At 44.5% G+C, this 25,406-nt stretch overlaps 1 protein-coding gene and 1 long non-coding RNA gene across 3 annotated transcripts in view; one reads left to right on the top strand and one right to left on the bottom strand.

Moving 5' to 3' along the window:
- The window catches only part of LOC103677009 (coiled-coil domain-containing protein 162), a 42,550-nt gene that overhangs the window by 4,051 nt on the left and 13,093 nt on the right, over positions 1 to 25,406 (bottom strand). The window contains exons 6-14 of the mRNA XM_040628104.1: positions 18,930 to 19,039; positions 11,627 to 11,776; positions 10,756 to 10,809; positions 9,845 to 10,012; positions 7,615 to 7,767; positions 7,243 to 7,422; positions 6,473 to 6,625; positions 4,849 to 5,058; positions 1,314 to 1,434 (exon numbers count right to left, since the gene is read on the bottom strand). Coding sequence (XP_040484038.1) covers positions 1,314 to 1,434; positions 4,849 to 5,058; positions 6,473 to 6,625; positions 7,243 to 7,422; positions 7,615 to 7,767; positions 9,845 to 10,012; positions 10,756 to 10,809; positions 11,627 to 11,776; positions 18,930 to 19,039 — 1,299 coding nt within the window. The remainder of the gene's footprint in view (positions 1 to 1,313; positions 1,435 to 4,848; positions 5,059 to 6,472; positions 6,626 to 7,242; positions 7,423 to 7,614; positions 7,768 to 9,844; positions 10,013 to 10,755; positions 10,810 to 11,626; positions 11,777 to 18,929; positions 19,040 to 25,406) is intronic.
- LOC121102261 lies at positions 22,059 to 24,512 on the top strand. Of its 2 annotated transcripts, none has more exons than XR_005834312.1 (3): positions 22,059 to 22,126; positions 22,913 to 23,171; positions 24,260 to 24,512. It is a non-coding gene; the product is annotated as an uncharacterized LOC121102261 (long non-coding RNA). The 2 variants fall into 2 exon arrangements; XR_005834313.1 differs by having other exon boundaries at positions 22,060 to 22,130.

Here is a 25,406-nt window from a genome sequence, read left to right as displayed (position 1 = left end):
CTCAGGGTGGTGAGTTCAAGCCCCACCTTGGGTGTGGACCTTACTTAATGAAAAAAAAAAAAAGATGCTTGGCTGGACTGGAGGCAGAGGGGCAAGGGAGAGACAGAAAAATGCCAGGGAGTATGGAGAGGAGAGTGCAAGTACAGAACTGCTCAGGGTCAGTGGCCAAAATAGGGCCCTTGGGGATATTTTTGATGTTCTTTCTCTTTGGACAGGACAACTGAGGTGGGGAACCTCAGACCTGCTGTCAGGTCCCAGGAAGCAGGCACAGAGGCAGGAAGGAGGGCCCTGGGCTTTATAGCTGAGCTAGACCTGACCTTTTTTTCTTTTTTCTTTTTTTTAATATTTATTTATTTGAGAGGGAGAGAGAGTGTGTGTGTGTGAGTGGAGGGAGGAGCAGAGCGAGAGGGAGAGAGAGAACTCAAGCAGACTCCATGCTAAGTGTAGGGCCTGACGTGAGGCTTGATCCCAGGACCCTGAGATCATGACCTGAGCCCAAATCAAGGGTCAGACATTTAACTGACTGAGTCGCCCAGGTGCCCCAGAGTAACTCCATCTTTGTCTCCTTGATCTTTGACACTGATCTTTCTGTTTCTGAAAGGCTGTGTTTTCTCATAAATTCAACTGGTAAATAGCCAAAAGCAAACATAAAGGACACACACATATGAAAGTGCAGTAGCCAAGATTTGCAGTTATTTCGTGTTTCTATGCTGTGGGACAGATGCATGTGATTTCACTTCATCCTCAGAATACCCTTTCGAGGTGGATATTCCCAATTTACAGAGAGGCTAATTAACCTGTCTAAGGTCACGCAGCTAGCAGTGCCCGAGCCAGGATTTGAACCAAAGCTCACACATTCAACCACCAGGCTACACCAGAACAGAAAAGCAGAGACTTGGCTGATCTTAACACTAAATCAGTTGTGATTATTGATATTTGATGATATTTTTGATAGATCTAGAAAAGACTCAACTTATAGGGGAGGAAGCTAGTTTAGAGACATCCTGGGTTTGGTCTCTGCTCCATGCTACTTGCTAGCTACATTACACAGAGGGCTATTTTCATCGTCATTTCCGTAGGACTCCTCAAGCCCCCAGCATCAAAGAATCATAATATACTTTCTAAATACCACCTGAGAAATGTGGTCATTGATGTCCCAAGGCATTAAGACAAAATATAGTGACATATCCAATGTTCTTTAAATGGTATATGACACACTTCTGATACCAGTTTTTATGACTAAGACCTTTTAGTAGAGGATGTCAGTGCTGTAAGGTGAACTAATTTAGGAAGTTAGGAGGGGACGGGCTTACCGCCTGGGGAGCTCATCTGGACAGACGATCGCTCAGCGTCATTGAGCCGACTCTGTAGCTCCTGTACGCGCTGGAAAGCATCTAGCTTCACACTGCGCTCCTGGGCAAGCCGGCTTCTCATCTGAGGGGAAAGTGCTTAGGAAGCAGAGATGCACTTTGGTACAGACCTTAGTTCCCGGGGTTCCTGAGAGAGCGTGGGTCCAGGCTGCCCCAGGCATACAAGTCCTCATACAGTCCTGGTCAGGCTGAACTCAACCTTATGACGAGAGTTCCAAGAAGGCCAAGAACTTAACCAAAGAGCAGCAGAGCTGCCCTGGGAACCCCTTATTGTCTTCCCACAGCCAGGAGTTCACTCAGAAAATGTTTATCTTTTATGTTTATTTCACCAGAGGGGAGGGGAGGAGAGGAATGGAGAAGGGCCCAGTTCACAGAGGACCTTGTAGGTCAAAGCCATGAAACTACCACAGGGATGGGAGGGAGCCCCTGGACAGGCTTGAGCAGAGGAAAGACCCAATCTCTCTCCCAGATTTCTATGTTTGGCTCAGCTCATTATCCACAGGGACATGCTGATGGAGGGATATGCTGCACACCGTCTCCCAGGCCTTAGATGAGGCCCCTACCAAGAGGTGACCTTTGTATTTACTTGTGTGGCCCTTTGCTAGCACAGCTGACCCCTAGTCCCCAGCCAGAGAGTGGCGGGATCCAAAGTGCACCTCATCTGCAGAGATCGCTGGTATTTTTTTCTTTTGAAACATATTTTTATTTATATAAATATAAATTTATGTCACTTATAAAAAGTAATTTAATTATAAAAATTACCTAAAAGTATAAAAAGGAATGTAATTATAATTATATTATAAAATTATAAAGTATAAAAAAGCAATAATAGTATAGTGGATTGAATAGTGTCCCCCCACCAAAAAAAAATTCATGTCTACCTAGAACCTCAAAAGGTGACCTTACTTGGAAACAGTCTTTGCAGATGTAATTAAATTATAATGAAGTCATACTGGATTGGGAATGGGCCTTACATATAATGACTGATGCCTTCGTAAGAGGAGGAAAGGGTTCAGACACAGAGGGACACAGGGCGAGGGCCATCGGATGAGGAAGGCAGAGATGGGAGCGATGTAGATATAGGTCAAAGGAATGTCAAGGACTCCAGGCAGCCACCACAAGCCAGGAGAGAGGCAGAGAACAGACTCTTCCTCAGTGTCCCCAGGAGCAGCCGACATCTTGATTTCAGGCTCCTGGCCTCCTGAGCGCGGGAGCACACATTTCTGTTGTGTGAAGCCTTCCAGTTAGCGGTGGTTCGTTGTAACAGACCTAGCAAACGCATCCACGTGCTAATCTCAGAAACTCAGTCACGCATGTTCTAAATCCCGCTCTCGTCTGCATGGACCCAATGACAGTTCTTGAAGCTGTGACCACAGGCTCATCTTACACATGTTAAGGGACAGTTTCTTGTGTGTACAGATGCTCTCAAGTGTAGTTTAACTTCCAGCTAGAAGATCAGATTCCCAGAGTTAGGAAAACTTCCTAATACAAATTAGGCCCCAGGTCCCTGTCTGTACTACAGGGATTGGTGTAAGCTCCTCAGTCCCCGTGGGCGAGAACCAGGAAAAACATGTCAAGACCCACTGAGCCAGGCTGAGGCAAAACCAGTTTGAAAAATATTATCAAAGGAAAGAAACATGCTTAGGAAGGACCTTGTGTTGTGTTAGGACCTTAAAAAGGACCCCACCCCACTTCACAGAGGAAGGTGCAGTGATTTGCCCAAGATCCCACAACCAGTTAGGGGCAGAGCCAGGATCTGAACCCAGGTCAATCTGTTTGCAAAATTGTCTTCCTTCATTCATATTCCCAGCAAAAAGACATACAGCCAATATTTATCAAGAGCTGTGTATCAGTTTCAATTCAAAGTGCTTCATTTGAATTACCTGATTTAATCCTTCTAAAAATCCCATGAAATGAGTATATTGTTCTCCATTGTACCGACGTGGAGACCGAAGCACAGAGAGACCACCATCTAGCCTAAACTCATGCAGTGGGGCCCTGCATGTGAAACAGGGGGTGAATCAGGAAGTCTGACTTTAGGGCCTCTGCTCTTAATGGTCTCCCCAGGAGCAGGAGGTAGGCAAGGACAATCATGATCTCCAAGGTCAGATGGTCCAAATCTGGCCTTGGAATTGGAGGTCGGAAATGGATTAAAGAAGTCACTGTGGGTTGTAGGGGCTCTTGCTGGCTGAGGGTGGATTGCTAGTTGGTGGGGAGCAGGACAGTAAGCCCAGGAGCTGCCAGCAGAGTAGAGGGGTAGTTTAGATTTTTACATACATATACTAAATCATGTATTTGTTGAGAGAAGCCTCAAAGAATTTGTTTTGACTCCTTTTAGAATCTCTACCATTAGACAAAAATTAGTTGTTAGCTAGAGAGGATTGACTGATTGATTGGTTGATTGACTGGTTTTTTTATGTAGGCTCCACAACCAGTGGGGAGCCCAGCGCAGGGCTCAACTCATGACCCTGAGATCAAGACCTGAGCTGAGATCTAATAGGAGGCTCAACCAGTTGAGTCACCAGGTGCCCCCTAACACCTTATTATTGTGGCTTTTTTAGAAAAGCACAATTTGAAAGATAAATATGTGACACCAACTTTTTCTTAAGGATTCAAGTCATGGTTTGAGTTTTCCTAAAATAAACGTGAAATTCTAATTTTGTTTATTCTAAAGCTACTCATTTTTCTCTCCATTTCTCCACAAATATTTTCTCTAGCATTGCCTCAATTCAATTTTTGTCCTTTTTTATTTTTGTCATTTATTTTTGTAGACTTCTCCTCATTGATCTCCTCCTTAAGCACTTGAAACACTTGGCCAGTAATTTAACTTTCCAACTTCTGTTTCCTAATATCTCTAGTGAATTAATTAAGTGACTTATTCCTTTGGTGAATGCATGAGAAGTGTGTGCTCTGGAAAGTGCTACTTCTTTGCCTTTGTATCGGATTACATTCTGTGCTCTCCTTTGTTGGAACTTGCATTAATCCACATCTACATCTATTGTTTCTTCCTCTTTTTTTTTCTTCTTTTTTTGCTGTAGAGGTATATTTAACAAAAATATATTGTGTCTGGAAATCGCTTTTGCCTTTCCTTTTTGTCTCTGAAGTTCCAGAAACACCTTGAATCAAATCCTCTTATAATAGCCTCCATAATACTTGCTGCTTTTCCAGATTACCGCTGGAATTTTCTAAAGGATCCCTAGTTCAAAAATTATAGCCAAGTGGAAACATGTTTTTCACGTGGGTTATAAAGGTGCCAAGATTCTGGGCCTTGAGGCAGTGAAGCCATCATCCTCTCTCACCATAAGCAGCCCAAGCATCACCCTAGTGTGGGCAGAAGTACTTCCATTATCCTGATGGGCCTAGAAATGACAAAGGTGGGGGACACCAGAGGCATGGAAAATTCCAGAAGTCCCCAGCTCTGGCTGGTGCATCCCAAATGGCTTGCTTCCGAGTGGCTGCTCCCTCTCTCTGGAGTTACCTGTTGGAGTTCTCTCTGACTTCTCTTCTGCTGAAGCTGGCCCAGTCTGGAAGCCCTCTCCGCCGCTTCCGTCAGGAGCTGCAGGTGCTGTTCCTTTTGCTCCACATCTTCCAAGAGCTTCTCCATGCTGGAGGTTTTCATTAGATCCATCTGTTGACGGTGGCGAGCCTCCTGGGTCGCTCTGTGTTGCAGCTCTCTCAGCAGTTGAGCCTGTGGCAGGAAAAGGCCAAAGGAAACGAAGAAGGCACAGAGTCTTTCCTCTCAGCGAAAGGCAGGGAACGAGAAGTTGCCCAACGTGATAACTGTCCCCTGCAGTAGGACCCAGGGGCAAGACTCTGTGGCATACTCCTGGGCTCAGGGTCATAGAGCCCAGCTGTGCTGTTCTGGGCAAGCAGGCAGCAGGACTACCAGGATCTAGGCCAGCCTGGCATATACCGTAAGCCCCGAGGCAATAGTCGGGGAGGGAACAAAAGGAACAAACAAGAAATGCCAGGCAGGTGGTGATGCCACCAGCAATAGCAGGTCCAACAGTTCAGACTTTCGGTGCCCAAATGTGACGATAGTATGTATGTTACTTGGCTTATTAACCACATAGTGGGATCCACCACAAACCACACGTACGGTGTCACTGAGCATTTATCACAAGACGGCAGGGAAGGGTTAGTCCGGGAAGAAGGGGTGACGTCACTCACGTAATGAGTGAACGAGGGAGGTTGTAATCTTGCCTCTGTTTTGACTTCCAGAATAGCTCTGGGGAAGCCAGGTTCCAGATGGTTAAAATAAGGAAAAGAGTCGTAATAATCTGGTCCTGTTCTGAAATTTTTCTCATCAGTAGCACCATAAGCACCAGAGGATCCAACCTCAGTTATGGTACTAATGCTGATGCTACTTGTATGGCGATGTTACAGTTTACATAATTACACACCATCATTCACCTGGTGCACAATAATGGAGGATGTAGGGTCTAAAAGGAACAAATTACATGTTATGTTTTAAATATGCCCAGCTTTCCCAGGCTTTTATTTAAACTCGGCTCTTCTGTCTCTAAACCTCGGGTCTCTCTGCTTCCTTCATGCTCAGAGAGTTGGCCCAGCTGTCAGGAGCTTACACTTGGAAGCACGTTTAGTTCGGTGCCAGCCCCTACGGAGCAGCAGTAACTTCTGAAATGAAGACTTGGTATGGGTCATCCGGAAAGGACCCGAGACTGTTTGGGGAACAGTGCTGATGGCTGGGCCACACTCCACGTGCACAAAGATGGAAAGTGTGCCTGGAGATGGAAGGACCCTGTCAAGGGCAGAGACCTACACCCCAAGATGCCCTCTGGGTAATAAGATCCTCAGAGAAACACACACACATACACACTATACACGGAAGAATGATCTTTTCTATGGGTAGTACTTCCCCATCTTAGCCAAATACGAATAAAAACAAAAGCCTTTTGGCCAGTCTCCTTGGTTGCTGGGTTAGAGAGGAGGAAGAAGGGAAGCTGAGGTCTGGACCACGGTTCTCTGGCCATGCCCCCCGCTGACTGCTCCAGGCAGCACGTGGTGCTTCCAGGGCCACATGCGCCTTTGCAGAGCGAGTTCAGAGAGAGGGAGGGAGAGGGCTTCTGGGGCACGGATACCTGGTGATCCTGTTGCTTGCGCATCCTCGTGTTGTCGGCCTGAGCCCTGGCCAGGGCCTGCCGTAGAGCCGGCAACTGTTGACGAAATAAAGCCACTTCTCGTTCTGCCATTAGCTGGAGGTTCAAATACTCTTTTTTACTTTGCACAGCTTCCTGTGAACGTCCCAAACACAGTGAGATAGGAAATAAGTTTCCTTTCCATAGCTTTTGTTTCATAAGTCTCTAGACCACTTTGGTTATCTATCATTTTTAAAGCTTCCGGTAGAAAGGAGCTCCCACCGGTCACTTCCTCTGTGTCTTCACTTAAGAACAGTGTGACAGATCAGAGTAAAGGCTTTCAGAAACACTAAGTGAAAGTGTCCAAACCACTAATATTATGTGCTTTGGTTTCAATTTGCTTTGAGGTAGATTTTCGATTTATTTTGTTACTTCATTTTCCTCAGATAATCAGGTTTGAAACTCAAAGATCTGCAGTATATTTTGATGAAGCTGCCTCAAGCCCTTGGTAAAGTCTCCCCCTCCATCTTTCCCCTTCTCTCCTGCTAAATTCTCTCATCTGTTCTCCCGTTTGCTTCTTTGCCATTTAGTTCTGGCTCTTTCCTGTTTCCCTGGAGGCTCTGACACATTGCCACTTCCCATGAAAACTCCCCAGTCGTCAGATCCTTTAAGAGGGTTGGTCTTGCCACCCGCCACCAGGACACCAGTGCACCCACCTCGCCACTGCCGGCCGGGGCGGGGCCGGGGCGGGGCCTCCCTCCCCTCACGCTCACCTTCTCTGCCCTGTGCAGCTGGCCCTGGAAGCGAGCCTGCTGCACAGCCAGCCTCCAGTGGCCCAGGCTCCTCACTTTGCACACCAGCGCAGCCAGGCTGCTGTTGTCCTGCTCCAAGGCCTGCAGCTGCTCCTGCTGAGAAGGCTCACTTTCAGAAAAGGCTGCCCCCAACACTTCTCCCTGGGAGGGAAGGGCACATCAGACCATGAATTCCAGAGGATGACACAATTGTGCAGTGAGCCCCAGTGCCCCCTTTTAAATGCCTGATGCAACGCTTTCTCGGGAAACCAGACTGGAATGCATACAGAGTGAGCTAGGGGTCAGATGCTGGGATGAAATGCTGGTATCCCATTGCTAAATGAAATCACGTACTTTGGCTGAGTTTTCTTTCATTCCTTCATCAGGTCTGGCAGAGCCCCATTTTTTCTTTAGTTCTTTCAAATTGTCAATCCCTTCTGTTCTTACTTCACCGATGAGCTCACACACGTTCTGGATCAAATTAATCTGATTCTCGTCCAGCTTTTCCTGCAAATTGCAGACTCAAGTTCAGGAAGGGCAGTGGAAGAAGAGTCATTTTGCCTTCTGAAACCCAACTTTCAGAAATGATTTCCCGTGAAAAAATCATCCACCCAATTATTCCATCAGGTATTATCTGGAAGTCTCCCTAGCAGCCCCTTTAGCATTGTCTACGATCCACAGGGCTTCATCATGTGGACCCTACACATCTTAGAGCCCAGGTTGTCAGGTGCCAAGGGAAGTTGAGTGGATGGAAAAGCGGAAGGTCCCAGGTAGAAAACTGAATCACCCCTCCTCTCCCAAAAGGTTGCTTGAGAATTTGAACTTAGGGATTTTCGCTATCAGGTTGACTCAGCAGAATCCGACCAGATAAAACACTATAGATAAGCCACTAATGAGGAACTACATTAAAAATAGATAAAGTAGAGGAAGGAACCAGGCAGGCTACTTTCCTATTTAGGTTCCAGCAGAAATCTCATTATGAAACAGGCTGTTCTTTTTTTTTTTTTTAAGATTTTATTTATTTATTTGACAGAGATAGAGATAGCCAGCATGAGAGGGAACACAAGCAGGGGGAGTGGGAGAGGAAGAAGTAGGCTTCCAATGGAGGAGCCTGATGTGGGGCTCGATCCCAGAACTCCGGGATCACGCCCTGAGCCGAAGGCAGACGCTTAACGACTGAGCCACCCAGGCACCCCGAAACAGGCTGTTCTGAATGGCTTATGGATAATGGCTTGTGGTAGAATGGCTTGATCATTGCTAAGTACAACTACAGATCCTACATCCTCGGGTGAGGGGGGAGAGTTGGGTGACCTCTCATCTCTGAACCACTTCCCTGGAGAGGAGAGCAGGAGGATACTGCCCAGCTGGGCAGCCATGGCAGGAAGTCTGGCTGCTGGCCACACAGCAAAAGCTTCACTACCTACTTGGGACCCTGGTTGTAGAACAGGGATTCTCTGCTGTGGGTTGGGTAGGGGAGGAGCTGTGTAACTAGTTTAGCCTGGGAGAAATAGAGAATCCACTTTCTGTCTAGGAATCTGGCATAAGTTAAAAAAAAATTAGGAAAATTTTCAATAATTTCATACCCAAAAGATGACTTAGCAAATTCCAGACTTCACTGTCTGTTCACCCCCTCCTGCAGTACCAGGCTCAGTGCACTTTCGTTTTGACCTTACAATATTTGTAAGCACTTGTATTTTGTGGATCCTTCATAAGTAAGAAGGAATCTCCGATCCTCTCTGGTATCCACCAAGGCAGAGCACTGGTGGAAGGTTCTCTCAATGCAACAGCCTCAGGGACACCCTGGAATGCCCCAGAAGAGACAATGAAGTAAGGACTCATTGGGAGCCGGTTCTGGGAAACGTCCGATAGCAGAAGAGGGGGCGGGTTTGTACTGAAATTCACATGTGGAGCAGCTACCAGGCTCTGTGATGGCCCATTTTAGGACCTCCGTCTTACAGCAGCTCAGACATCATAAGAAAGCGACAGGCTTCCCCTGTGCTGTGGGCACGTGGACACCCCATCACTACTCTTCTGGATGGACGACCTTCCCTGATAGGCCAGCAGCTCGCGGACACTGGATGTGAGAGACAGGCTGGCAGGCATAAGTTTTCAACCTATCTGAAAGCTAATTCAAATTCTGAATCTGCCCAGTGAGCTTTCAGGAGGCCCCTGTTGCTACCCATGCTGGGGTCTGGCCTGGCTTAGGGCACTGCTCTCTCCTGTTTGGATGGTCACACTCGATAGACAAAACAGTGATATCAACAGCTGGGGTTTCGGAGAAGACACTCCCCACCCTCTCTTAACAGTGATCAGATGGCGGCAATGGCAACCAGCAGCCGAGTGAGGAAAACAGCAAACATCTAAGTTGTCTAAAATTCAGCATCTATCGTGGCAAAACAATGACAACTCATTGCTGAGCCCTGTCTGCCATGGATGCTGAGCACCGGAGAATTCTCGGGCCTTGCAGGCTTGTGTCACCACACAGCCCACTCCGTCCTCGATCGCTGTGTGCGCAGCGGCCCGTGGAGGTCACTTACCCTCGGCTCCCGCAGGACTGCCCAGACGTCTGACACAGGTCACTTACTTTAATGTGCAAACACGCCATGAACAAAGCTTGGACTAATGCTTCATATTCTTCCTGGACTTCTTTTCTAATCTGCTTGTGGAGATTCAGATTCTCCTCTTCCAAGTCTGTGAGTCGAGCCCTCAGAGCAGTGATTTCCATGATCATAGTATGACTGAGCTCCGCCACCTGATGGCAGACATATTGTTTTCATGGAAGATAAACCAAGCAATCCAAACTGCCACCACAGACTAGATCTCTGTATATCAGTGTCAGATCTTCTCTTCTACCCTGAATCTAATGAAAGAGGCAAGCATCCTGTTGGACAGATATGGGTGGAAGAATCTCCGGTTGGTTTAAGGGTCTCGGAACAGTGCCAGACACATCGTAGTTGTCTGATGAACAGTTGCTGAATGAATGACCCCAGAAGACACACACTTAAGCACTTTTTAATTGGATAAAATACTTCAGCTGTCTCCGCCCCCATTTCCAAACGGGCCTTCTTTAACTCCTCAACCCAAATACCTTTCTTTGGAATTCACTTAAACTGGCCTCAAAAGAAAACAAATGAAGCCCCCAACCCCAACCCCAAAATAACAACAAAAAAAGAAAAATCAAAGCAATAAAAAATAACACAAGCCACCAAAAAACTAAGAATAAGAAAGTCCTCATTGCTTAAAAAGTGAAAGCACTCTCCTTAGGTGTTTCTGCGGTGGATGTCCATTGATGAGACTTCTACAGGCCACTCTTTATTATTATTATTATTATTATAAGATTTTTTTATTATATTATGTTAGTCACCATATATATCTATAGGCCACTCTTGACGAAGGCACAAGAAAAAGACACTAGGAAGTCCCCTGTCTGGCTACTGCTGACAATGTGGATTTGTGAGCTGGAAAAGAGAAGCTTTTTGGTAAGAATGGACCTACCTGACCAGCGTTGTCTTCAGGTGGGTCTGAACCTCTTCGTATAATATCTAATTCCTGAGGAGGAGAAAACAATGTACAACCAAACTCAAACATCTGTTCCTCCAACCATGGCTCAGTCCAGCACAACGTGCTCCACACACCTCCTATTTGTGTTGATGGAGCTTCATTTTCAGATCCTCGGGCTCCATCTGGAGCCCGACTGCACTTGTTGCCCCACTGGACTTAAGGACGCCTAACATGAGATCAGAAGATACCATTAACTTCCAAGTATCCACACTGATGCCAAAGACTTGGCTATGGGGATAAAACGAACTAGGGGTGAAGCCAAGTTTGATTTTCTTCAGACTTTTGCACTTTTCTTAGGTAAAAAGTAATATAACACTGAACCCTTGATGCAATCCATTTTAAAACAGTGTGCAATCTAGGACAGGAGAAGTGACTCTTGGATCCCACCAGTGGGACCTCATTTTAAGGAAGTCTCATCAGTGGGCCCCATGATGTGCATCCTGAAGACAGAGTTTCTGGCTCCTCTGCTAGACCAGGAACGGCACAAGGAGCTTTGTGTTTGCTGAGATGAGAAAGTCAGCTATGCATCTTCCCCGGGGGGAGGGGGCCAACTTCTTGTCACTAAGGTTTTATATTCCCCACTAGGTGCCTTCAAGGCACACAACCCAGTGTTGCTGGCCCATCACCGTTGCAGCTGAGAATACCAGAGCCTAAGAAAATGAACCAATGGGCGGAGACTTTTGGGGGATACCATTCACCCTCCGTTCTTACGTTAGAACACCTCCACCACCCTCTGTTCTAGTCTCCTCTTCGGAGTGAGTCCTGGGCCTCCCTACGCACACTTCTTGTCTCCCTGGGAACATACTTGTTCTTTCTGGCAGAGCTTCTGCCTTGCATGCTCTAACACATGCTCGTAACACATGGAGTAGCTCTCGAAGTTGCTGCGTTCTCTTGCCATCACATCACAACCCAAGGAAAGGAGGCAAGCCTCAAGGTGGTCTTTCCTGAACGTGATCTGAAAAGGAAGGGGCATCATTCACAGCAGCTCTAGCAGAACGGCCTCACCGTGCCAGGGCACGCGTTGCCTTGGCTCCCAGACCCACGTCCATTGCTCTGCCACAGGAAACCATGGGCTCTGTCCTTGCAAGGCTCTCTTTCCAGTCCACTCTTAGTATTCGCAGGGCTGGACGAGAGTACAAATGGACTCCTACATGCTACATACCTAAGTATGCTAGATATTTAAGGGTTATAAATCAAACTAATACACTATTAATTCTCCTACTCTGAAAAATAGATCTTCAAAATAACTTGGAAGGGCAGGTTTGACTTTATCATTCTTGGACTACTCTGGGTTCTATGCTAAAATGTGGTGACTTGGAGAAAGCTGGTCACCAACCTATAGTTTACAGTACGACCCCATCTCTTCTCCCCTTTCGGCCCACATTACACTGCGGACAGTGCTCACATGCATGCAAACAGGCATTCCGGCTATCTACCCCCCTACACAGCTGCCCGGGACCACCCTTAAGGCCGGGGCATGCACACTGGCAGTGAGGCCCACTCTCCCTCTGGGGAACAGGATCTGGAGAATTTGCAGGGAGAATTCCAGGGCACCACTCTCCTGAAGTATGGTCTAGAAGGAAGGCCAGAGATCAGAGTGGGCATGTCCCCTTGGCTGTGAGGAAGAACGGGGCTGGAGAAGAGCCAGAGGAGCCCTCTGAAGAGTATGCATCTGGCAGGGGCCCCTCTTGCTCTGGTTGAAGGGACATACTGCTACTCTCTTGGCAGTCCCACCCCTTCCCTTCCTCTAAGAGATCAGGCACCCTTTTGAAGAGGTAGCCATTAAGGAACAGAGGAAAAGCGCACCCCTCCACGGCAAGCTTAGATTTTGGCTCTGGAGAGAAATGGGAGCCAACATGTAGAAGATTGGACAGGTCTACCTGCTAAGGGCCTGCAAGGCCAGGTGAGTGCTTGGGTGTGTCTCCGTGAGTCCATACCGGTGAGTGCACCTGCGTGCATTTGTGGATATGTTTGTGTGTCTGTGTCTGTATCCATTAGTGTATCTGTATATGTGTGTCTGTGTTTCTCTGTGGTTGTCTGTATATGTCTCTGTGTCTGTGTGTGTCCCTGTGTATCAGTGAGCATGTCTGTGTGTATATCTGCGTATTTTAGGGGGCCCACTCCAAGACCCAGCCCACATGCTTACATGAGCTTTATCTGTGACACTTCCAGGGTCAGGAGGGCTCCAGGCTCACTGGCACTGTGCTACAGAAGCTTCTGGCCTGGAGTGAGTCCTGTGTCTCTGACTTGATTGTCCCCATGAGGCCCAGGACACTGTCCTATCAGTGCAACCTCAGTGCCCCCACTGACCTCCAGAGAAAGCCCAGCCAGGCTTTGCCAAGGTGAGTTACTGAGACAAACTAGCAGAGATGGCAGTGATAGAACTCAGTATGGATGGAGTGAGGGAAGTGGCTCGCTCACCACCTCTGACGGCAAGGGACATCAGGGTGGCATTCTGGAGGGCAGACTAGCTGTATCTGTGAAAAGATTTTAAAATGCTCATGCCCTTTGGCCCAGTAATTCCTCTTCCAGAACTTCATCTTTGGGGGATAATAAAAGTGACGCACAAAAGTATATGTAAGCAAATGTTCTTTATAGTAGCCTTTCCAACAAAAAGTGAAATGGAAACGATCAAAAGTGCCTAAATAAAGGGAAACAGGTTGAATCTTTCTCACCCATCTGTACAACAAAATACAAGACAGCCATCAAAAATTATGCTGTGGGCATAAATGTTTATTGACAAGGAAACATGTTGATAACATGTACTCAAGTGAAAATCAGTACACTATAATAAAAGGGCATAAAGAATAATCTAATTTGGTTTTAAAAAGTTAATGAATAAAAAAAAATGATAAAGTTTGGAAGGAAATATGCCAAAATAATAATAGTAGTTATCAATGAGGATAAGCTAATGAGTCTATTTTCTAATACATCATATTTTTATTTTCTAATATAATCATAACATGTATACACAATTAAGATAATTATGTATGAAAATGTACATATAAATAAAATGTATACCCTAATGAAAAGATAGTAAAGCTTTTGTAAAGCAGCTTGGCAGGGTACATTGAAGAGATGCGGAATGGAAACCGTAGACGAACCCCTCCGTTCATGGGGAATTTAATGAACAGGAGCCAAGCAGTCAGGGGAGGGCACTCAGCCTCCCTCCCTCATCCTCTGGGGACTCCTCAAGGGGCCCCTTAAGGGGAGTGGGAGTGAGGGCAATCCATCCTGCTCTGGAAAATGTGCAGGAGGACAGCCAGATTTAGCTTCTGACATCAAGGCAAGGAACACCAAGATTCTATCCCCTGGCCCTTGACTTCTTAATAGTGACAAGGTCCAGGCTACGTGAGTTTAGTAATGACAAAGGAAACACTTCCCAGACTGAATATGATGAAAGCCTAAAACATTGAGAAGTTGTGAGACCACATTCAAGCCCATCAATGTGTGGTTGGTGACCCTGTCCAGGTGGGCTGGGCCCAGTGCTTGAAATCAGCCACAGTGACTCATCCTTCACTGCCCTGGACAGCAGTCTCTGGACCTAAGCATGCAGTAAGGCCTCCAACAGTCTTTTAGCAGGGCAAACAGTTCTCAAACTAATATCACCATGGCCCCCATAGTAGATATAGGATCCCAAACAGACAGAAATGTAGACTTGAGCCTCAGTGGCCTTCTACCATCCCCTCTTAGCCAGTGTGATACTTTACCCAGTAAGGGTGAGGCATGTCTGGGTGAGTTTGTTACACCAGGGTGTAGGAAAGGCCAGGACTCCCTTGAGCATCTCCAGAGGCCAGAAAAATCGTATTTTGTTATTGTGTTTCTTAAAAGCTGTTCTTCAACCTACCCTTGCCTCCCTAGGTCACTAAATGTCAGCTCTGTGTCAAAATGCAACATGAAGTGGGTTCATCCGCCAACTTCTCTTTCAGGGCAGGCCCTTGGGTTCCATAAAAACCACAGAGTGAAGACCATGCCCTCCAGTGGGCTGATTCCTTCACCAACAGTTAAACCTGAACTATGATGAATGGCACTGGCTGGAAAATCACCAGATTCTTCTAGAGAGCCAGCCTGGGGTGAAGCATGGCAGGTGCTAGGTCTTGTTATGGCAAAAGTCTGGCTTTGCTGGGAGCAAATTACCCTTCTGTGGTTTGTTTCACCTTGGAGCCCCTCATAATTAGTCTAATATCAGGCATACACAAGGTGTTTTGATGATGTTTATAAACCCCACCTCTGCTGACAAAATGCTTCAGTGACTTCCCACTGACTCTGGGATGAAATCCAGACTCCTAAGGATTGCCCACAAGGCCATTCAGCAACTGGCCCTGCCCACCTTTTCAATGTCTTCCTCTGAACTCTGCTATACTCCCTTCTTAGATTTCTCTGCCTTCCTTTCCCAGCTCCTGTTCATCTGGCTCCTATTTGTGCTTTAAGACTTGGCCCAGACAACACCTTCTCTAGGAAGTCTTCCCTGACTATTTCTTTCCTACCTCCTCGGTAGGTTATAGCTCCTGTGTATGCCTATCTCAAAGCATTTAATGTAAAGTGCCTTTTCCTGACACTTCTGGGTCACCTGATACCAAAGTATTTTGAGAGCAAGAACTGTACCTTTTGCCTTTAATCTAATAAAGTGCCTAGAAAAAAAATAGGAGATCTATAAACACTTGCTAAATGAGTGAATGACTTTTGGCATACGAATGGAAATGGTTCTGGAATCCACACAATAGACTACTATAGTTCTGATTTGCAGTAAAGGTCAGTCTCTAACTTTAGGTCAGTGTGGCTGGTATAAAATTTGGGCAAGATGTTAGAACTGATTGTGAAAGACTGGTTTTCTAGAATTTGGAGAAGGAAGCAAAGATCACTAGAGGCCAATATGGATTCAAAAAAAATCAGGTCAGATGAACCTTTTCCTCAGGAAATATAGCACATGAGGTGTACCTGGATTTCAGCAGGATATCTAGAAAGGTTCCTCATGATGTCCTTGGACATCAATGGAGATGTACATCAACAGAGATGGACATCAATGTCCAATGAAGAGCATAGTCTGGGTGACAGGACAATGGATGGGCTACTGGCCACGGAAAGACTGTGCCCAGAGAGTGTGGTCAGCCTGAAGGGGACCCTGAGGGAGTAGCACAGGGCTTGGGGCCAGTCCTGGCATACACTGTTAGTAATGACTTGAATGAGGATACCAAGAGCAGGCTGACATGAACCTGGGAGGGAGAGAGAGTATGCTGGATAATAAAAATCCAGATTTTTAAAAAGACTTCAAGAAGTTCAGAGTGGACCAAACTGAATAAGAACAAAGCAAGTAATATGGCAGCAGCAGAATGCCTGAAGGCAATGTGTGGGCTTCAGACGACCATTAGCCTAATGAGTCATCCATGAAGCAGCTGCCAATATCTAGCACACTCATGGGCATGAATCAAAGCAGAAACACAGACAAGTATGCTTTCCACTGGTCAGATGATCTTGAATTTAGAGGGGACCGACCAGGATGGGAGGGCTGCTCATATAAAGTGGTTGAAGGTTTAGTCTGAAGAAGAGAAGCCTGGGCTCGGGTCCTCTGCCCAGGGGCACCCAGGTGAGGGAGGAGCACAGCGCCTGCTCCCTTTTCCAGCTCACGCGCCCTGGCTTGGGCAGCACCGATCTGGAGAAAGGGATAAGGATTTGTAACCCACCACCCAGAGGGGCACCCGTTAGGGTTTGTGCTACCAGAACAGTTCCTTCGTTGTAATTTTACCGAGGCTTCACACATGCTAGCAATAGTTAATTGCTAATTAAGTTTCTCTGACTGACCTGCCTTTAGATATCTAAAGGCTTGTTGGGAGGGGTCAGAACCATGATCTGTGGTGTCGCAGGGACAGAACTAGGATCCATGATGTAGGTGGTTGGGAGGCCAAAGCCACCTCAGTAGGAGCTGCTGGAAACAAGAGCTGCCAGGAATGGCCGGGGAGGGCGGGTGGGTTTGGAAGAGAGTGAGTTCCCTGTCATTGCAGATGATCTGGAAGAAACTAGACGTCCACCAGGCATAGAGTTTGGAGGAATCTAACCTCCTACTGTCCTCTTATTCCAAGACACTGGCAGGCAGTGTGCCTTGGGTTTCAGTTATACCTGATAGGGGTTTGCCCTAATACCCGCATTTCTTTCCTAGACAATCCCATCTGCAATGTTGGAGTAGAGTATATACAGAGGGGTTGAGCAGATCTTGAGCCACAAAATTTTTGTTCATTTTTATTGTGGTAAAATATACATCCCATAACATTTGCCATTGAAACCATTTTTTTTTAAGTAATCTCCACACTCAAGGTAGGGCTCGAACTCTTGACCCCGAGATTAAGAGTCACATGCTCTACCAACTGAGCCAGCCAGGCACCACCATTTAACCAGTTTTTAAGTGTAAAGTTCAGTGGCATTAAGTACATTCACACTGTTGTACAATCAATCTCTAGAACTCTTTTCATCTTGCACAACTGAAACTCTTGTTGCCACTAATCACCAGCTCCCCATTCCCCCTCCCCTCAGCTCCTAACAACCACCATTCTACTTTCTGTCTCTGTGAATTTGACTACTGTGGGTACTTCACAGAAGTGCAATCATGCAGCGTTTATGCTTTTGTGACCGGCTTTTTTCACTGAGCATAAGGTCTTTAAGCTTCATCCATGATAAGCACGTGTCAGAATTTCCTCCTTTTTTTTTAAGGAGAACCATAAAATTTTTTGCTTCAGGCCTGTTTCTAAGCATGTCCCACCGTCATCACCTGTGTACCTCTGGTGGAGAACCTCTGAGCTGCAGGGACCAAAAGGAACCACTTCACCCCGTCATCAGAATACACAGGACCACATCTGGGTATAATTGAAAGCTTAAATGAAATAAAGTGTAAAATCATCAAGCTCTGAGGAAAAATGTGTCCCCAACCAAGCTAGTGAATTCTCTACCTCGTCGTTAAAAACTGAGGGATTTATTATAAAATTATGGGGAATATTTGAAGAGCTTAGAAAAATATAACTTTGAGGGAGAGATTGTTTTAAAAAATTAAGCATGTTTTGCTAACTCAGGTTTTTAAAAAATGGTTGAATTTCAAAGGCAACTGGATTCATATCTACCTTATATCATATCTACCTGTTCTTATATCTACCTTATATCATATCTACCTGTTCTTATGCTTCATCTGTTAATGATCCTGAAAGCTCTGCTATGGCCAAATATCCACACACACTCTCTCATCCTGCCTTTTCAGCAATGTTTAGAAATAGTCAAGTCAACAGTTGAAAGCTCCAAGGACTGTGTGTATGTGTATTGTACATATTAAATACATACTATTGTTAAATACATATTACATAATGTAACCATGGATTCCAATATATATACACACACAAAAATCATTGAAACTGGTTTCCTTTGTGGAGGGATAACTGGGGATGGTAGAGTGAAGGAGAGGTGGAAATGTTACCTTTCTGATAGTTTTTTTTTTTAATTGTACATTTAAAAACTGTTTTCTAGGTAGTGGAATTATGGGCTATTTTAGTTTCTCTCTTCTAAATTTTCTGTATTAAAAAACCAACACAGGGAGTGCCTGGGAGGCGTAGTCAGTTAAGCATCCAGCTCTTGATTTCTGCTCAGGTCATGATCTCAGGGTCGTGAGACAGAGTCCCGAGTCAGGCTCTGTACTGGGCATGGAGGCTGCTTGGGATTCTCTCTGTCCCTCTCCACCTGCTCCCCCTGCCTCACTTGAACACGTGGGCATGCATGCACACATGCGCTCTCTTTTCCTCTCTCGAAAAATTTTTTAAAAATAAAAAAATAAAAAATCAACATAGGAAATGTTGCTAAAAACAACTTATTCATCAACAAACGCCAAGGTTACTTTAAAAAACTGGACAAATCTGAAATTCTAATTTCTCTCCCATAATTTATTAGAAATCAATCTTTTTCCAAAATTAAAATGACAGCAAGTAACTACTACTCTGAGTTAAGCCTCAGAATTCATATCTTCATTCTAAGGGAGTAAGGGAAGCATTAGGAATAGTGTTAAAGGGAAAGTCTTCCTTGTTTGGGTTTCTGTTACAAAAAAACATACTCTAAAATGACTAACCTTCAATACATACCTCTAGTCCACCATCCTGGTAATTTTCCATTAATCTCTGTATAAATTTTTCAACAATTTGTGGTCTGCTAACGGAGAAGTTTTCTTTCATGACATGGTGCTTCCAAAGGTCTAGGGGGGAGAAACACACCAATGGTAGTATCATGAAACATTGAACAACAATTAATGGCTACTCTCTGAGACATAACACTGGGCACAAGAAGCTGTTATTTCCAAATACACAAAAACTAATGGGTGAGGCAGCGGGAAGGGGGGGGGGTGGTTGAGGTCACAGAATCCTCCAGAACATAGGAATAAGGAAAATCTCTAACAAGATTCCTAATAAAAAGATTTGGAAAAGTACTTCTGAAGCCCAGTGAACACTATTCTGTTATTACAATTAAAAATCCTGAATTAAATGTTATTGTTGATCCAACATGATATCTATTTTCATTAAGTCCCTACATACAACTAAACAATTATTTTGGCCTAACAAAACTAACAGAAATAAATGAAGAGCTATTATATTTACAGTCGTAGACTAGAAATGTCCAGAGCTGACAGACTATGGATTGAAGTGGCAACACGCTGACTTATGAGATGAGGCATATACACAGTTATTCAGAGTAGTATTGTTTAGGACAGCAGTAGCTTGCAAGCAACACATAAACTGGGGTTCATCCTTCCAATGGAATAGTATGCAGCTATAAAAAAGAGAGAAACATCTCCATGTATCGATATGGAAAGAACCATAGTTTGTTACATGGAAAATGCCAGGTGAGGAATAGTGAATATAAAGATATTCTTATCTTTTATAAGAAAGATATGATAAATATAATAAAGGAAGGGCTATCCCCTCAAGCCTATTTAAGATTATCACTCCAGAAATAAAGCATTCTCCAATATCACTTCTCCCCCCTTTCCTGGGTCATTCACAATAGCACACGTTATTTCTCCCACCTCATAAAAATCCTTCTCTTGACCCCACTTCCCCTGTCAGCTATGGTTTCATTTCTTTGCTCCCCCCGCCTTTTTTTTTTTTTTGCAAAACTCTCAGAAAGAAAGACCTATCTTTACTGTCTGTGACTTCTCTCAAAATCTTTCGTAAGCCTACTGACCCAGCTTTCACTTCCACCGCTTCCTGAAACTGATTTTGTATTAAGTACCAGTGACCCCAACATGACTAAAAACATATGTTTTACTCGACTCTCAGAAGCATGTCACATAATTTGTCATATTCCTCCTGCTTGAGAAACTTTCATCACTAGACGTTGTGATACCACTCTGTCCTCCTTTTCTTCTTCCTCACTGTTTGTTCCCTCTAGGTCCCTTTTGCTGGTTGTCCTTTTCCCCTCCCCACCCCCAGCTCTTAACATTAGAGTGTCCTCAGACTCAGCCCTTGGTTCACCTCCTTTTTTTTTCTATCCACACTCATTCCCTTGGCTATCTCATTTAGCCCCATGGCTAAATATCATCCGTATGCTGACAACCTTCAAATTCAGATCCAATAGTCACCTGGCATCTCTTCTTGGATGTCATTTGGGCATAAATAAATTGTCATTTGGGCATAAATAAATTCTTGATCTTCCCTCTCTAACTTGCCATCTAAGCTGATGGCAATTCTATTTTCCCGATTTCTCAAGTCAAAAATCATGGAGTTATCATGGACTATTCTCTTTCTCCCACATCCAGTACACAATCCATTAGTGGTTACTTCAATAATATGCCCTGAATCTGACCACTTAATAGTTCCACTGTTCCCAGCCTTGTTTGAACCACCATCTCCCTGTGCTCAGATTATTGCAGTAGCCTCCAAAGCAGCCTCTCCCTTCCTCCACCCTTTTTCCTTTACAGTCCATTCTCAACAGAGCAGCCAGAGATATTCCATTACAATATGTCAGATCAGGGGCACCTGGGTGGCTCAATGGGTTAAGCATCCAACTCTTGATGTTGGCCCAGGTCATGATCTCGGGGTTGTGAGATCAAGCCCCGAATTGGGCTCCAAGTTCAGCAGGGAGTCTGCTTGAGATTCTCTCTCTCTCCCTTCCCTCTGCCCTTCTCCCCCTTAAATGAATAAATACATCTTTAAAAATAAGATAAAACATGTCAGATCATGTCACTCAAAACATGGGACAGGCACCTCATTGCATTCAGAGTAAACGCTAAAAGTAGGCCCTGCGTGATCCGTCTTTTTGCACTCTTCCTCTCTGGTTTCATTTCCTACTACTCTCACCCATTCTCTCCCTTCTAGCCACACTTGGGTCTTTCTGTTCTGTAAACATGGAAGTATGCTCTGCTTAGGTCCTCTGTGTGGGCTGTTCTTCTGGATGGGCTTTTCTTTTGTCTGTTTATCTGTCTGCCCAGATAACCACATAGCTAACTCCCTCATCACCTTCAAACTTTGCTCAATGTGTCACTTTTTCCATGAAATCTATCCTGACTACCCTATTTAAAATTGCAGTGTGCCTCCTTCAAACCCCCACACCACCATACTTCTTACTCCATTATTTTCTTATTTCTTATGTTTATTGCTTATTATCTGCCTATCCCCTTCTAGATGAAAAACTCCACAAGAGTAAGGAGTTTTGCTCCATGAAAATAAGGATGTATCCCCCAAACATTGCCTAAAATAAAGTAGTCTAGCACATACTAGGTGCCCAGTAAGTGGATATTGGATGAAAGACAGAATTAACATATGCATAAAGAAGCACCGATAGTATATATCAAAAAAACTAATAAAAGTGGTTACATGGGGTGACAAAAGGAGGTCAGTGGTGGCAATGAGATCTCTACACACATATATTTTCCTATTGTTTTGGGTTTTGAACCGGGTGAATGTATTAGCTGTTAAAAAAGTCAAACTTAATATGACAGTGCTGGAGCTGTGGAAATATATCAACACTCCTTAACTTCCATATGGAAGAGCAAAAGCACATGTGTATGTTTAATTATGTTGGGTAGGGCCTACTTCCTTGTGCACGGTGCCAGGGGAGTCTGCAATTGAAGAGAAACCTATGGAGTCAGAGGTAGAAGCCAAGCCCTGCCCCACTCCCTTTTTTGTTGTGGGGGTGCTGGCCAGCAGCAAGAGTACACACAGAGCCACTCCCCATCCCCAGCTGTTTTTAATTTCAGATGTGATTTCCTACTCATACTTTCATTTTTCTGACGGGAGGCGTGGTGCACACAAGAGGAAGCATCCAGCACAATCGTCTCAGAAATGTGGGTAAGACAGAGAAGGAGCCCATGGTATTTCCAATTATCTTATTTATTGGGTGGTCCTGATTTTGAAAATGGGGTTCCAGAATTCTTCAACAATTGGCTATTTTCCATGATAAACATATAAATCTGACTTTGTTTTTCCTTTAGGATAATAGAGGTGAGTAGACATAACACCATTGTCCTAGCATAGTCGAAGTGGAAAATCCAAAGAGTTAATGTGCCTAGAAGTTCACAATTCTTAGGATGTTTAAGCCTTTTTATAAGTTTAAGCTTTGACAAAACAGAGCTCATGTATATTTCAGAGATTTTTCAGACAAGAAATTGGATACTTTTTCCAGGGCACATTAGCTGGTCTCTGGCTCACAGAAAAGCCTGGCGAGGGACCACATGTGCCACACACTTCTGGTTTGGGGAGCATCACCTGGCAAATGCCCACAGAGGTGGTTTTGGGGTTTAGCTCCAGGCTGAGCCGAAGGGGAAGTATTTTACCAAAGTGCTGGGAAACTTTCCCACCATGCTTCTTCCTCATGAGTTCAAGCTCAGACATGCAAGTACTTCTGTAGGCAGGAGTCAGGGGAAGCCAGGGAGAGTAGAATTCATCCAACAGAAGTAACTCCTGGCCAAGTGGAGTTGGTGGTCTCCAAAAGGGTCTCATTTTCCGTGTGTGTGTGTGGTCATGGCTTCTTTAGGATGAAGCAGTTTCTGACGGCAGAATGGAGGTGGGTAGGAGACAGCACACTGGAGGTTAAATTAGGGTGTTGTTCTTTCCTCTCATTCTATTCCCAGGTCCTCTAACTGCAGGAAAATTTGACTTCCTGGTGGCCAAACCACTTCCCGTCTCTCCCTCTATGAACACTCCCTCTACCCTCCAGTCAGCCTCCTCCCTCTAGGAAAGGCGTCTTGGTTTTATAGCATTTCACTTCTCTAACACAACCACTAGCGTCTGCCTAAATGGCTCCTGGGTCCTGAGCCAAGCAGAAGTGAAACTTGAAGGAATCCAACTGCCAACCAACATTCTCCTGACCACTTGGGGGTCCCCCAGAAGGTGGGTAGGTTGAAACCTTATTGCTTCAAGGATATGTATGTATGTATTTTGTACTCCTGTGTTTCTCAAACTGCTCCCCAGAACACTAGTCCCTTGAGTTGATGATAGATATTCTCAAGGGGAGAAAAGGGTTCTGTGATCAAATAAATTTAAAGAAGGTTTCAGTGGGTGGGGGGTTGGGGTAATTGGGTGATGGTCATTAAGGAGGGCATTTGATGTAATGAGTCCTGGGTGTTATACGCAACTGATGAATCACTAAACTCTACCCTGAACATAATAACACACTATATGTTAACTAACTTAAATTTAAATTTAAAAAATTAAAAAATAAAGAACATTTCATTCTCTCTCTTCTGGAGCTTTATAGTGCACACTATGATAGGCTCTGAGAAGTTCTGGAGCAAAGAAACCTTTTTAATATTATTTATAAGTTTCCCAAACTTGTTTTGGCAAAAAACAAACAAACAAAAGCTTCCCCCTGCTCCTCAACCCTTGCAAAACACAATAGAAATTCTTTCCTTGCAATCGAGACTAAAGTGTTGGTTTGTTAATCAAAAGAAGTCTGTTAAACTGGACAATACTTAAAAAAAATGACCTGCAGTACCGTAAACATTTTATTTAACTTAAAAATACCCAAATATACAAATATTTGCCAGTTTTCTAACATAGAACTTAGGCCTTTTCTTTGTATGCACCCACTCATTGGAGTTCTGTACTATCTTTCTTCTAGAAACCATAACACATTGTGTGGTTTTCTAGTGTGTGGTTTATTGGTTTGCTTGTTTCTTTCTTTTTATGGAAAGAAAACTAAAAGACCATGAAATAATCCAAACGTATCATTTTTTTTTAGGGCAGTTTTAAGTTCAGAGAAAAATTGAGCAGATAGTACAGAGAGTTCCCACATATTCCCTGCCCCCTCAACCCCCAACGCACAGCCTCCCCAACTACCAACATCCTACACCAGTGTGGTACGTCTGTTACAACTGATGAGCATACACTGAAATGTCATTATCACCCAAAGTCCATCGTTTACATTGAGGTTTACTCTTTTTTTTTTTTTTAAGATTTTTTATTTATTTATGTGACAGAGAGACAGCCAGCGAGGAGGGAACACAGCAGGGGAGTGGGAGAGGAAGAAGCAGGCTCCCAGCGGAGGAGCCTGATGTGGGACTCGATCCCAGAACGCCGGGATCACGCCCTGAGCCGAAGGCAGACGCTTAACGACTGAGCCACCCAGGCGCCCCTACATTGAGGTTTACTCTTGATGAGACTATGGGTTTGACGAATGTATAACTGGCATCTCTCCACTATTATATTATCATACAGAATAGTTTCACTGCCTTAAAAATCCTCTGTATTCTGCCTGTTCATCATTCTCTCCCCTCTAAACCCTTGGCAACCACTGATCTTTTTACTGTCTCCATAGTTCTGCCTTTTCTTGAAAGTCATATAGTTGGAACCATAAAATATGTAGTCTTTTCAGGTTGGCTTCTTTTGCTTTGGTAATATACATTTTTATCCATGTCTGTTCATGGTTTGATAGCTCATTTCTTTTTAGCATTAAATATTATTTCATTGACTGGATGTACCACAGTTTATCCACTTCAACTTTGTTTTTATAGAACAGATCTCTTTTCGTACTCCCATTTCATTGGTTTACATAATACTTAATTAAATTACTCAAACACAATGACGAGAAAAACTGGCACAAACAGGTTTGGAGCAAACAATGATCAATGATGCTAGGTAAACATAGTTAACCCAGAGACTGTAATTAGCGAGTATTTTGCCAGCTTGTGTTACCGAGGGAATGGAAAGCTTCAGATAGCCTGTGAGTCTGTTAGTGCGGGTGTTGGAGAGAACCGCTGCACTAACATGTTGAGAAACTGGTGTTCTAGGGCACACTGCTGGGAATGCGGGCCTTGACCATGCTCTCCTAAGTGTTTGGATTGTGCTTTACTCAAGCAAAACATTTTTGTCGACTCACTGTTAACATGTGTATATTTACGTATTTCTATCTACACTACTATCACGGGCTAATACTGTATAGCATGATATGCTTAGGGTGAAGCTCATCATCAATGAGAATGGATCTCAAACCACATTCCTAAGAGTTTTCTTGACCTTTTAAAATTTTTTGTCTGACTTCTTATCAGATGTGTTTATCTTTTTAACCTCACAATGTGGCTGACTATAAGCATGTACTGGGATTAGAAGTGTCTCCACTATTTCTTA

The sequence above is a fragment of the Ursus maritimus genome, unplaced genomic scaffold (genome assembly GCF_017311325.1).
Source record: "Ursus maritimus isolate PB19 unplaced genomic scaffold, ASM1731132v1 scaffold_13, whole genome shotgun sequence".
Lineage (NCBI taxonomy): Eukaryota > Metazoa > Chordata > Mammalia > Carnivora > Ursidae > Ursus > Ursus maritimus.
The sequence above is the reverse complement of the archived record's forward strand: the minus strand, read 5'-3'. Positions and strand labels throughout refer to the sequence as shown.